The sequence below is a fragment of the Poecilia formosa genome, unplaced genomic scaffold, assembly GCF_000485575.1.
Source record: "Poecilia formosa unplaced genomic scaffold, Poecilia_formosa-5.1.2 Scaffold166, whole genome shotgun sequence".
NCBI classification, from domain to species: Eukaryota; Metazoa; Chordata; class Actinopteri; order Cyprinodontiformes; family Poeciliidae; genus Poecilia; species Poecilia formosa.
The window spans coordinates 378652-391645 of record NW_006800105.1 but is presented as its reverse complement, the minus strand read 5'-3'; the positions used below and the strand labels follow the sequence as shown (position 1 = coordinate 391645).

At 38.4% G+C, this 12994-nt stretch overlaps 1 protein-coding gene across 2 annotated transcripts; it reads right to left on the bottom strand.

Annotated features, from left to right (window-relative positions):
* Positions 1-154: 154 nt before the first annotated feature.
* On the bottom strand, positions 155-10630 carry notchl (notch receptor, like). 2 transcript variants are annotated; one of them, XM_016677826.1, is made up of 11 exons: positions 10125-10630; positions 8148-8292; positions 7513-7845; positions 6436-6647; positions 5751-6081; positions 3894-4069; positions 3276-3337; positions 3065-3188; positions 2487-2584; positions 1717-2048; positions 155-1268 (listed from the first exon to the last, which is right to left on the bottom strand). In XM_016677826.1, the coding sequence occupies exons 1-11, from the start codon at positions 10174-10176 to the stop codon at positions 767-769; spliced, it is 2367 nt and encodes a 788-aa protein (XP_016533312.1). In that variant the 5' UTR covers positions 10177-10630; the 3' UTR covers positions 155-766. The 2 variants fall into 2 exon arrangements, with proteins under 2 accessions (XP_016533312.1, XP_007564763.1); XM_007564701.2 differs by having other exon boundaries at positions 8148-8289; positions 10125-10629.
* Positions 10631-12994: the final 2364 nt, after the last annotated feature.

The window sequence follows — 12994 nt, the reverse complement described above, 5'->3', positions numbered from 1 at the left end:
AAAAAAAAAAAAAAAGAAAATATCAAAGCCTAATTCAAATATTAATAGAGGGTCCCATTACATCTGACAAAATAAATGCCAACAGACACTGGTTTGTATATTAATAATTTGCTTTGTGTGCAATGATATTAAATAAATATGATGAATTTCACACAAAATGTAAAATAAATTGCTTTATTGTACATAGGCTATCAGGTCTATTCTGATTTTAGATACAGCTGTAAAAATATTTTTCCTTGAACATTCTGCAATGATCAGAACACAAGCTGCTGCAACATCCACAATCTTGTGCAAAAGTCTTGAAACATTTCTTATTTCTTTATAATTTCCTTTTAAAGAAGTCAGATTCTTGTGATCTTTATCAACACCTCTCCAGTCTTCCTGAAGGTTTTTCTTTCAACCATCAATGTTTTTTAACTTCTTTCCAAAAGAAAACTACAGAAAGACCGGAAGACTGTGGAATATGACCATTTGATAAGATTACAAGAAAGTCTAGTTGCTTAGAAGAAAAATATAGAAAAACTTTAGAAAGGAAGTGGGATTCATCCAAAAAAAATATTTACAACAATGTCTCCCTGCATAATAGGAAAAGCCTAAAGTGGAAAAAGTGGTAAAGACTGTCTCTGAGGAGTAACATGGCTGTTAAACATTGATGAATAACAAGATGTCCAAGAGGTTTTTTTTATTTTCTTGACTCAACCGGTGTATCTTGCACATAGCTGATTTGAGTCCCGTCCTCTTGTATTTCACTGGCTGCTTCTCTGTCCTACAGGACTGTTTGCGTGGAGTCAGTGGTGCTGTTTGTGTTGGGTTTCTGCTCAGTATTCACCGAACTCACTGCCGCCTGTTCCACTCTGCTGGTGTTTTCACCGTTCATCGCTGGTTGGCGATCTGGTTGGGCGGCAGTGGTCGGCGGGGGTGAAACCACCAGCCTCTCAATGGGCTCATTGGCTGTTCTGTCTGTCACAATGAGGTAATTCGGCTCAGGCTGGAGAGCGCTGGAGCGGCGCTGCAGTGCATGCTGGGTACATGAGAAAGAGCGCTGCCGGGGGGCTGGCTGGGGAGAGAGGAAGTGAGGTGTAGTGGCTCGGGGGTTTTCGTGATGCCGGTCACGATCCTCGTCTTCTGATGTCACCTCCTGTAAGGTACTGATTGGCCGAGGGGAACGACCCATGACTCTTGGAGGAACGAGCGCCGTGGCTGATTGGTTGAGCTGGGGTCTCCAGTTCTGGGGCGGTGGGTACTGCATTCGACCCATTGACCAATCACTGGCAATGAAGAAAATCATGAAAACATGATCAAACTGATGAAGGCATCAAAGAATTATGGTGAACAACTTAAATTAAGAAAAACAGAATGCTTAATTGATCTCCATTGTATGACTGAAAGCATATCGAAATATAAGGGTTACATATCAATCGATATTGATCATTTTTTATTTGTTTTTCCTCTCGAGCTGTTGTAATCATTCTCTCCTTTCACTACACCTCATCATTTTCATTCTGAAGCAGCTATGAGGCGCAGAAACACGAAACTGCTGCTGCGCAAGTTACTCAACAGGTTGTTGCTAGGTAACCAGAGAGAGAGTGAGTTAGTCAATGCAACCAACCTGAACCTTGCTTTGCTGACCATTAGTGATCATTTGTAATCACTAAATTGTTTGGTTAGTCTATCAAAATAATGATGTGTGTTTGAGTCAAATTTCTGAAAGCTTACTTCTGAGGTGGTGAGGTCATGTCTCGATGGGCTATCATCCCAGAGAATGAGGCACTTCTTCCAGGGAGACCCTGAGAACTGACCCACGGCGAGTACATTAGAGCACGCTCCTCCCACATCACATCGTTGGCAGTGTTAACAGGAACAGGTCCTCTCTGGATCTGGTGGGCCAGCAAGAGCTCCAGGACCTGATGGTGCATGGCCTCTCTGGCCACATCGATTGGACGACGGCCCCTCCGGTCATGCAGCTCCAGGTTGGCTCCATGAAGCAGGAGAAGCCTGGAAGTGTCATAACAGCCATGGAGGGAGGAGAGGAAGAGCGCTGTCTCGCCCTAACAGAAAAAAATATATATAATTGTACAAGCAACAGTACTCAAAATCATTTATTACATATAATCTTTTGATGACAAAGCTCTAAACTGATACAGTGCCTTTCAAAAACATTTATACCCCTTCAACTTTCAGGCATTCTAACAACTTACAGCCACAAACCAAAGCAAACTGGTTGCACTGAATGTTACTTAGGGGTAGCTAACTAAAGTGGAATATAATTAAAATCAATATTGAAACACATTTTCAAAAGAATTTATACAAAAAATGCTCAAATGTTTGTCCCATTCCTCATTTGTCCTCTACTTTGCATTGGTGTGAAACAAATCCCCACAAAAATAAATTAAAGTTTGCAGCTATCACATAAAAAATGTGCAAAGGTTTAACAGGTGGGAATTATTTCCAGGACAATCTCTGGATAATAAAGCTTAATCACGCACCTTGTTGTCTTGTAGGTCCACAGCGGCTCCGTAACGAATGAGGGTCCTTGCTAGGGAGAGGTGATTTACTGAGCATGCCCAGTGTAGGGCTGATCTCCCTGAGAGACAAGTGTGAGTGGAGGGGAGGTGAGGGAGTAAGTCAGCCAGTGAACAACCATTACACAACAGAGTTAAGCCCAGATGGTAAGGAGATGGGGGATGAAGAGGGAGGACACCTCTAATTAGGGGAGGAAGGGGGCGATGAGACAGGAGGACAGAGGGTTGAAGACAAAGAAAAGGACAGAAGAGCTGAAGCAAGGAGAAAGATGAACCACAAAGCTAATATGTCCATCAACACAAGAATATTAACTTTGCTCTGAGTCAGAAGAAGAGAGTAGGGGAGCTGGAGAAGGACAGGTAGGAGGGACAGAAGGGACACAAAAAGAGGATGTGAGAGAGACGGGGTAAGTCACAAGTTACTCGACCCCCTCAGTGTCAGAAAAAGATGATTGTGAATAAACTCTCTAAATGAGGACTGGGGGCTGAGGTACATTATCAAGTCCCAGACTAACTAGTGATGTCGTCACAGGAAGCATTACCAGTATGATCTGTGTTGTTCACTGGAACTCCAGCTTGCAACAGCTCCAGAACCACTCTGTCCAGCCCGCTGCGCACAGCTCGGATCAGAACCACAGACCCATCTGGACCACACCACTCTGCTGACTGCCAACAGAACATTACTAGGATAAACGTTTGACTTCACCCACAAAACACATTTGGTTTGTAGCTTAACTACTTGTAATGACTGACCTGCTGAGGGGGACTGAGCAAAGGAGGAGGCATGGCATTCCTTTCCCATCCTCTAGGTGGAGCTGTTTAAAAGAAAGTTCAGAATGAGTGATTCCAAATTCAAATGGCAAAAGTAAAAGGCATGTGAATCTTAAAAACAACATTTTCTCTTATTTAAATAGCTTTATGCAAGCTTTATGATTACTGTAGGGACTGTGTGTGTACTACATTTTGCAAAGAAGTGTTTACATTTTATATATTTATAAATTTACAGTCAGTGATGAGAAATTATACTGTTATACTCATTCAGGGCATAAACTTTGGGCAAAATTCATCCTCAAGTGTAAAAAAAATTACACAACACATATATTCTAATTTAAAATCAAGAATGAAGCAAAAGTGGAAAACATTTAGGACAGTTTTGAATCCTTCTGGCAAATTCGCTACTAGATCAGAGGAAGGGGTGATTGTGTTATTGTCAGTTCTACGAAATGACAAAAAACAAAAACACGACAATAACTTCACTCTAGGTGCTGTAGATTTTAGCTATCATGTTGAATGTTAAAGTTATTGTCAAGACAGTTAGCAAAACATTGCAGGAGAAGTTGTGTTCTTTCTAAAACAAATATGACAGATTACGTTGTATTGGCCTGCGGGTTTGACCGGCACCAGGCCGAAAGTGTCTCTGGTCCGCGGTCCTGTGGTCACAGATAGAGGGGTCCTCCTGTCGCCTGGAGCATCTTATGTTGATGTCCTCCATTGAGCTTTGGGTAAAATCTGTGTCACTTCCTGGCTCTTGGTCCCTTTTCAAAGGCCTGTAAGCCAAAATAGTATGAAATCATATGTTTCCAATATATTCTGTTACAATTTGTTTGTTAGTTTTCCTTTTTCCCCATTTTTTTATCTGGAAGTGTCCAGGGAGCTCTGCAGCACATGTACAGTAGATTCCTGGGTTGTTATGTTGATTTTGGGAAACATAAACATCTAACAACTATAGGGACAAATTACCATAAGAGTAAATACAATGATCTTAATCTTTCTTTAGAAGACATTTTTAAATATTGGTGTGCATTCGAAAGCTCTTTAATCATATCTTGAGCTCTTCTGTTTGCCTTGATTACTGACTATTTGTCTAAATGCTCTTTGAGATCAGTACTGTAGTTTTTAATTGAACTGATCCTAAGAAAATAAAAGGTACAATTATGGCTCCATTGAAAAAAATGTTATAGTACGTTAAATGACACTTGTCTTAAATCTAGATTTTTCATTAAAATAAAGCTTTTCTTTCTTTCCAATCCATCCACCCAATTCAATAATATTAATTAAAAGAATTTGTCAACTTTGTTGTTATGTTCACTGTTTTGCTGTTCTTATTTTGTGCTAAACAATGCCATCTAGTGGTCATTCTTATTATCAAAAAGCAGTAGAAGTAGCATAGTTGCAGCAACATTGCAGTTCCTCAGCTCTGCTTATATTGTTTTCTTGCCTGCTAAAGCGTCATCTGTAAGTATAATAAGTTGAATTAAATATATATGAGAATAGTTATCGCAGACATCTTCATTTGTAGATAAATTATGTATTTTTATGGTAGTAGTAAACTCGGCTTGTTGCTAAGCTAACTCAGACCTCTAGTCTGTGTATAAAAATGGTGTGTGCAGTGATTTTGACGTTTTTACTGCGCCAATGATACTTATATGTATTCCTTTGTTTATCCTGTTACAGTTTCACAAAAAATTGATGTCAGTAAATTCAACCCTGAGTCTGTGGAGTTTCTGCATTCATTCTGTTTAGCTGTTTGGATAGCTAGTATCATTTGGCTGGTGAGGCCACTTGTGGTTGAGTGATTATTAATAATTGTCATATGGCTCTATTAAACAGAGGGCTAACAGGATAAAATTCTACAAAATAATAAATCAACACAAGCAAGTTGATTTATTTATATATATGACCATATCCTAATTCCACCTTAAACAAGTAATCTTAATGTGGAAGAGCATTGACTGTTCTCTTGGCTACCCCAGATGATGGAGCTCCTCCAGCGGACACTAACTTTAGCTCAACAAAACACATCTATAGGAGAATCAAACTTCATTGACTCCTACTGAAACTCTGAGGATGAACAGTCAATCTCACCATTCTTTGTTGCATTAAAAAGAAACCATCTGAGAGAAACTGAGATATGATATCAGTTAAGACACCTATCAGTTAATTCCACATATCTAGTATCCCAAATAAATCATGCAATGAGCAGTGTACGTACTCTCTAAGTCACATCTTAGTGCTTTGCTGTATTTCTTAAAATTCTGTAAAACTCTGAATTTAATGTGAAATAAATATATACATTTAGAACACCATTTCTAAATGTGTTCTAAAAATGAGAAGCTTTGACAATCAAAAATAAAATTTAGCCACGATCATAAGAAAGCAGAGGACAAATGTTTTAGTTACACAGCTTTTTCAGACCACTTCACAATCTTTAGGAGCAGCAACACTTACCGCATTCGTATGGCATCCTCCCCTAACGGTTCCCTCCTCCTCTTTTTCTCTGCTTCCTTGTATTTCTTTTTCTTCCGAAGGCTAATTTTGTCTTTCTCTTTGTTATATCGAACTCGTTGCTCTTGGTGTGGTGTGTGTTGCATCCAGGCCTTGGATTTGCTGCTGTCATCATCGTTAGCGACTTTAGACCGATGTCTCACCCTAACACTGCCGTTGTTCTCTGATCGCTGCAATCTCATCTTCCTCATCACCAGAAAGACCACCAGAGGAATCAAAATCAGAAGTCCAACTGCAATGGCAGCCACAGCCCAAATCCAGGCAGGGGTTTGCTCTTTGAATGAAATAATGGAAACATTAAGATATACAAGTAGATAAAAGTAGCATCAGTTATCTAAGATAATTTTACCTCTGATGAAAGGAGCATTTAAACTAAAAAATCTGTTTAATAATTTAAGCTTAATTTATTTCTACAGTTTATTTATACCTCTATTTTATGAAGACATTGAAAATCATCTTTGTGTGCTGATACCTTTTTTTATTTGATTGTGAATACAATTCAAAGAAACTCACACCCCAGTCTGCACACCAGGAAAACAAAGCTGTTTTATATTGTTTTGATTGGCTACATTTGGAATATGGAAGTGTGTGTGAGCGTGTGTGTAGGTGACGGGAAACAAGAGCCTACCTTCAACTTCCACTTGCTCCTCTCTGCTTCCTATTTCCTCTTGGACACCTCTGACGCCGATAATGACTTGCAGCTCCTGCAGCATTGGGAACGTCGAAGGCTTTGACATTATCACTGCATGTAGGAAACTGCCGGCTTCCGTAGCGTACGGGAAACAGGTAGAAGGTGACCTGGAGCAAGGCCTGTTGTCGACTTGTAGGAACAGGAGGGAACTACAGAGGAGACAGGAGAAATTTGGTACAAAAGAGCAGGTACCTCTTAAATGTTATACCTTTCCTGCGCTTAATGAAGATCCCCAAGGTGTTGTGTTTGCCACCCTCAGTTTTACATGTTTGCTCAGTTTAAGTTGTCTTGATAAATGATTGATGTAGTCCACCTCACTCCACTAGGAGTGATCCACAGTCATGTACTTCATTTGATTAGTGATAATAAAGTATTTCTCATATAGCTGTGGACCAACTTCGCTTGTATTTTGAAGTCAATACAACTAATCTTTTTGGTTGAATTGGATTAAGTATTTAACCCTACCATACTCTAATTAATTAATAATTATCCAGGTTTCCGCACATTTTTAAGTTAACCAAGGTAGCAATACAATTGAATTTAAGCCTAATTACTTTGAAGATGCAATAGCTTTGGACACAAATCTCTTGTTGCTGCTGCAAATTTGAACCAAATTATCTTAAATATTTAACTAATAGTTACTTCTTAATTTAGCTTTTCTTGTCGTTTCTGCTTTTTGGGCTTTTAAATTATAAAGATATATTTGTTGTTTGCACCATGAAAAAGCTTAAGGTTGCCCTACTTGGATTAATGGAGATCTTCAAGGCAGTCCAGTTACATTTTATGTGTTATTATATAGGAACTGAAACCATTTTTTTATGTATATAAAATGTTTGGGTTTTTTTTTAGGCAGAGTCTTGCCCAAATGCTTAATTTTTAATGCAAAATTTGTCATCGAACATATATCACTCACTGTTTCATTAAGCTTACTTTACATCACTAACTTTGTCTTTAATATTATTACTGCTAAAATAAGAAAATGATGTGGTCTCATATCCCACACGTATTACCTACCCATTAGAGTCTGTTGGTGAAGAGTGAGCCAGCATGTCAGCAAACTTCTGAGGGTAAATATCAAACAAGTTCAAGTTTGCTGCAAGCGAAATGTTTCCCCTCAGTTTGAGGGGTGACTGCAGGATGACGCTGAGTGTCCAGAGTAGAGGAGTGACAGCAAGGGAGAGATTTTGCTTTGGGATTTTGGTGTGAAGAAGCAGGGTGCCTTTGGCCCACAGAGGGCTCTGCTCTCTGAAGCAGTCACTTCCATCCCATCCACAGGCAGCGTTGTTGCAGCCCTGGTCACAGCGATTGCTGGCATAATAAGCTCGACAATACTGAGTGTGTCCCGGACTGAGAGATGTGATGAATTGGGAACAAATGGGTGAGAAGAAAAGACAAATTAGTGACAGAAATAATAGCATCATAATAATAAAGTGTTTAAGCACACCCTCTAATTTTACACATATCTGTACCAGGTCGTATGTAAAATAAATCCTCCAGGTAATGTTTTTTCATCATCTGCTGATATATAACATATTAATAATAGAAGAGGGGATGCTTATTTTGCACCACTAAAATCCACCCTATTAAGCTAAAAGGGTTTCCATAATTTACAGTTCAAAAAGTTTATTTAGTCACAAAGGTTTTTTTACTTGCAGTGACCCCGATTCTTCAGGCAGTCAAATCCGTCTCGAAGGCAACGTGACTCCATGCATTCTCGGTTACATGTCCCATCTCCAAACTTCTCCTTGCAATTGTTCTCGCGACACTGGTCCCATGGATCACTGGACCCAGCTGCTGAAACAGTTACTGATTAGGATGAATGATAAAGCTGACACAAACAGCAAGAGGGTTGTTGAAATAAACCTCTCATACATCAGTTTACTCAGTTTCCAAAAAAGACAAACTGGTTTTATGTTGTATTTAATTGCATCCTGCAGCTAATTTCTTTAACAGAAGGATACAACCGTGCAGCAGACTGATCTATCTGAAAACAACATACATGTACACTAGCAGGGCGTAATATTATGACTGCCCTCCTTTCAGTTGATGATCGTTTTGCTATTAAAATAATCGTGTCCTTTTGAGGCGTGGATTTTTTTAGACCCCTGATTGTGTGTTGTGGTATCTGACACCAAAATGTTAGCAGCAGTCAAGTGGCGGTCCTCTATGAATCAATCCAGATTCTTGATTGGATTCATATATGAGGAATTTGCAGGCTAAATCAACACCTCTTGGTTGTTCCCTCATTCCTGAACAATTTTTACTCTATGGCTGTGAGCATTATCCTGCTGGAAGAGGTCAAAGACACTAGAATATGTGTATACCCTTTAACAGAAGCTTTACATGGTGTGCAACAATGATTAAAAATGTGGTATTTATTAAGCTAGAATCTATATGGATTCCAAGTAGAACATTGTTAAAACATCACACTGCCTCCACTGGCTTGCCATCTTCTAAGTGAACACCACACATTCACTCGGATGCAATTCCAAAACATGATCTATCAGACCAGAACATGACCCAGTTGTGAGTTCATGTGTCCAAATGTTGTTTTTGGGAGTGAGCAGGGGTCAGCATGCACTCTGAGAGACCCACAACTATACAGACCAAAGGGCTACACTGTTTCTGACAACAGTTCACCATGGTTGCTTCCCCGGATTGATTTTGATAGAATTTAATCACTACAAACCAGAAACACACCACAATCACATGAGATTTGGATATTGTCTAACCAAAGTGTCTAACAGGCATAATTTGGCCTTGGCAAACTCTCTCAAATCCTTAGTTTGGTACATTTTTTAAATCATTTTGCTGATCATTTTAAGGGCAAAGAGGTCATGATGTTATGCCCATTTAGTGCATTTCTGAATGAATAACCTGGAGAAAACAATACCCCCACATTCACACCTAACTGAGCAAATATAAATTAACCCAGACAACTGGGGCGGGGTTAATGTATTTGTGTATATAACCTTCGCTTTTCAAACCAAAGTGTTTTTATCAGATGGCTGGTTCTCCCATGCATTCAACTACTTATTGTTTCAAGCCATCAGCAGCTATTCACCACAATGCAGGTCAAGCCACGCAAGGTGGGTCGCAATACAGTCAGCTAAAGGGGACAGGAAATGGGCCCGACATAAACAGGAAGTTTCCAGAAGGAGCGAATAGCCAAAGGAAACGGAGTGGGCTGGGAACTTGATAAAGGTTGAAGGTTGTCACCAAGGCAATGTGGAATGTGATGGAGTTGGACAATGGGCTTGGCAGGTGTTAGCAAGACCATAAAGGGAAAAGAGCCCGTTGACAATAGAGCTGAAATTAGATGACTACTTCACTATGATTCATTTGACCAGTAAAATGTCTATCAGTGATACAAAAAGAATTAAATACTAGCCCTCATTTTTATGTAAATACACATTTAAAGAATCTTAGAAAACCTGTTACAGATTGCGAAGCCAAAATATTCACTTAAACTTTAGCAGAATAGCAGTTAAATGAGAATCAGTTTTTTTACGCAGTAAATGCAAATTTTCCTAGACTTTTATTTAAGGACTTCCAGTCATGTGAACAGGAAAACAGAGAGCTGCTACATTAAAATATGATTTAATGAAATATTTAGCCAAACTCACCTTGAGACGTGCAACTCAATCCCAACAGGACAAACATCCTGAGACTCAGCATGTTCACGTCACGTTCTTCTGTAAACCTGCGTTTGAAAGATCTTCTAATCTATCCCTGATCCATCACATCAAGAACATCTTGAGGTCTTGCTGCTCGCACTAAGCGAAGTCACCAAATGTCATCACTGCTACATCAGCCACCCTGCTCACTCTATTCGCTCACTCCTTTTTTTTTTCAGAGGCCCTGCGGATATCTGGACAACTTCCTGCCACTGTGTGCAGAAGAATAGGAAGGGCGCTAACCCCTGTGTGCCTCTGTGTGTGTTTTTGCAGTAATGTGGCTGGAGAACTGCTAGGAGGGCTATTTCTTCATGTCGTGAGGACGCAGCGTGGTTTGAGTTTGATTTTTGAATCTAAACACACACACGCATATCCAGAAATAATGACCATGCCCTTTCTGTAAGATAAATCAGTAAATGTTGTCACATATGCCACAAATGTCTGATCTCATTTTGATTCTTGAAAAAAATTAAATGACTATGGAATGAAGAAAAATGTCAACCTTTTTTCCAGTCCTTCCAGTGTTGTCTAAAATTTTGAACTATTTGGATTTATTTAATTTCAACAACAAATGGTTGATTACAGCCGGACTCTTAGAGCACATTGCGAATGTTTTGTGATCCCTTTCACATTTTGTTGCATTACAACCACAAGCATAGTGTATCCTGTTTGTATTTTATATGACACACTGCTACAAAGTAAAAGGAAATTCAGACATATTTTTTTCATTTATTTTTAAATCTTATTCTGACAAGTGTGTAGTGCCTGTTTTTATTCAACCCTTCTGAGTTGATGGAACCAGCTTTCAATACATGTTTTATAATCAAAGAAAGCCACACTTCTTTGTGTTATATTTTGAAAAAAAAATAGCTTTATTTTTCCACCATGGACAAAGGTGCCAACCCCCCTGCAACCCTGCAGCTATGTAAGATGGGATATTGGAGGACCTGTACATTTCTGGTCCAAAGACACAAAACAACAGAGAAACCGGCTCCCTGTTTTTTTTTCAGTCAATCTTTAGATTTATAGCTTTAGTTTTTGACTAAGCTCACAGTGTGATTTATCTGTATTCTGCACAGTCTTTTATTTTTCCTTGTTAATGTGTTTTTATGAATTACAGCCCCATCCACATTTATTGACACCCCAGGAAAAATGCAGTTTTAAAGCCTCAAAATAGATCAACCATTTAATGCTCTAGTAGTTGAATCTCACCTTCAATGTTTTTTGAAAATACAATCTTTAATTTAAGTACATTGATTCAATGACAAAAAAGGACCAATTGTTTTTGTTAGTTTTTTTTATTTTTTATTTTTTTCAATAGAACCAATAATGTAGACTCTTATTTGAAACTGTAAAATTTGTCATTGAGGCATTTTTTTATTTATACTTGATCAGAGTCTGTTAAGCAACAAAGCTTTGGTTCTATCGCACAAATTCTGGTGTAGTTCTTCTAAGGTTTGCATTTGATTTCTCCTGTAATGTATGAAGATCCAAACAGGGCTAGCTCATTCATTTCTCCGAAATCTCCTATTTCGTTAATGTTTCTTTAATCTTTTTTTTTTTTTTTTTCCAGCTTTTGTATTTCTTTACAAATTCTTAAATCCAAAACATTTTATTGGGGTTGCATGTTGCTGCAGTTGGCCATACTATTATCTTACAGCAAGAAGGTATTGGGTTCAAATCCCAACCTGGGGTCTTTCAGGATGAAGTCTGGATTTTCTTCACATCCATACTTTTCCCCCAAGTATTCTGGCTTTCTCCTGCATCCCAAAAACAAGCTAGTTGACATCTCTGAACCATAACTTATTTATTTATTTTTATTTACTCTGTTTTGAACATGATAGAAGTATAAAATCACACACATGAAGAAGAAATGCAAAAGATACATATTTTTGGACTAAAATAATCTTAACATGCTCGCGTGTTAAGATTATTTAACAGTTGGAAGAAGTAAGGAACTTATGAACTCCCTTCCCTCTGTGTTTAATAAAGAATTCCAGTTGTAAAATAGTACAATGTCCCTTTTCTGTTATTTTTCCAACAAACAGCACGTCGAACCAAACACAACGGATGGGGTGATTTATAGGTAACGAGAAAAGGAGCTTAAAATAGTACTACCATTTACCACTTTACTTCTGCCATCCTTCAAACACGAAAGAAGGGGAAATAAGGAAGGAAGCTGTCAAAGTTCAAAGTGTTTTAGGGATCCAGATGACAAAAACAGCATGAGCCAGACTGGAAGAAAAGCAAAGCAGCTGTCACTTAGATAGGTGACAATTTTAGGACATCCTGTAGTCTCAAACTTGCCATCTTCTCTGTATGGTAAGAAATGCTAGAAACAGAACATGTAAAAAAAATGTAACAGAACAAACAAAAACAACAAAAAGCATTTCATAGAAGCAATAACTTCAGAGTCTGTAACTTCAGATTATATTGTGCTCACACCGACTTTTTGCAAAGGTGTGTATTAACTAATTGTTAATGCAGTTACATCTACTTGAGTAATATTACTGTAAGGTACAGCTACTCTTACTTGAGTAAAAGTTGTGGATAGTCTACCCACTGTGAATAAATTTATTGAATGAAGAACAAATACATTTCAACCAAATGTCCATGAGACACAAACACACCTAAAGTTTATGTTGAAACAAGACTTCTTTTGTTGTACCCAAGCTTTGTCATTCTTTTCTATCTGCTGAGCTTGTTGCACTACGTGGAGGTCAAAAATAGTAAAAGGGAATAATTTTCTTCTACTTGAACTTCTTACTTTGCAATTGTGTTTTTCCAATTTTTTCTTCATCTTAGTCTTTAAAGTCTTA

Bases quoted from the DNA above. Each gene is read 5' to 3' on its own strand.
- notchl (XM_016677826.1), bottom strand. From the start codon at position 10,176: ATGCTGAGTCTCAGGATGTTTGTCCTGTTGGGATTGAGTTGCACGTCT. The intron at 4,070-5,750 runs GTAAGTGTTGCT...TTTGGCTTACAG, and splicing joins GAGGATGCCATACGAATGCG to GCCTTTGAAAAGGGACCAAG. The intron at 3,338-3,893 runs GTAATCTGTCAT...TCTTTTAAACAG, and splicing joins AACCCGCAGGCCAATACAAC to CTCCACCTAGAGGATGGGAA.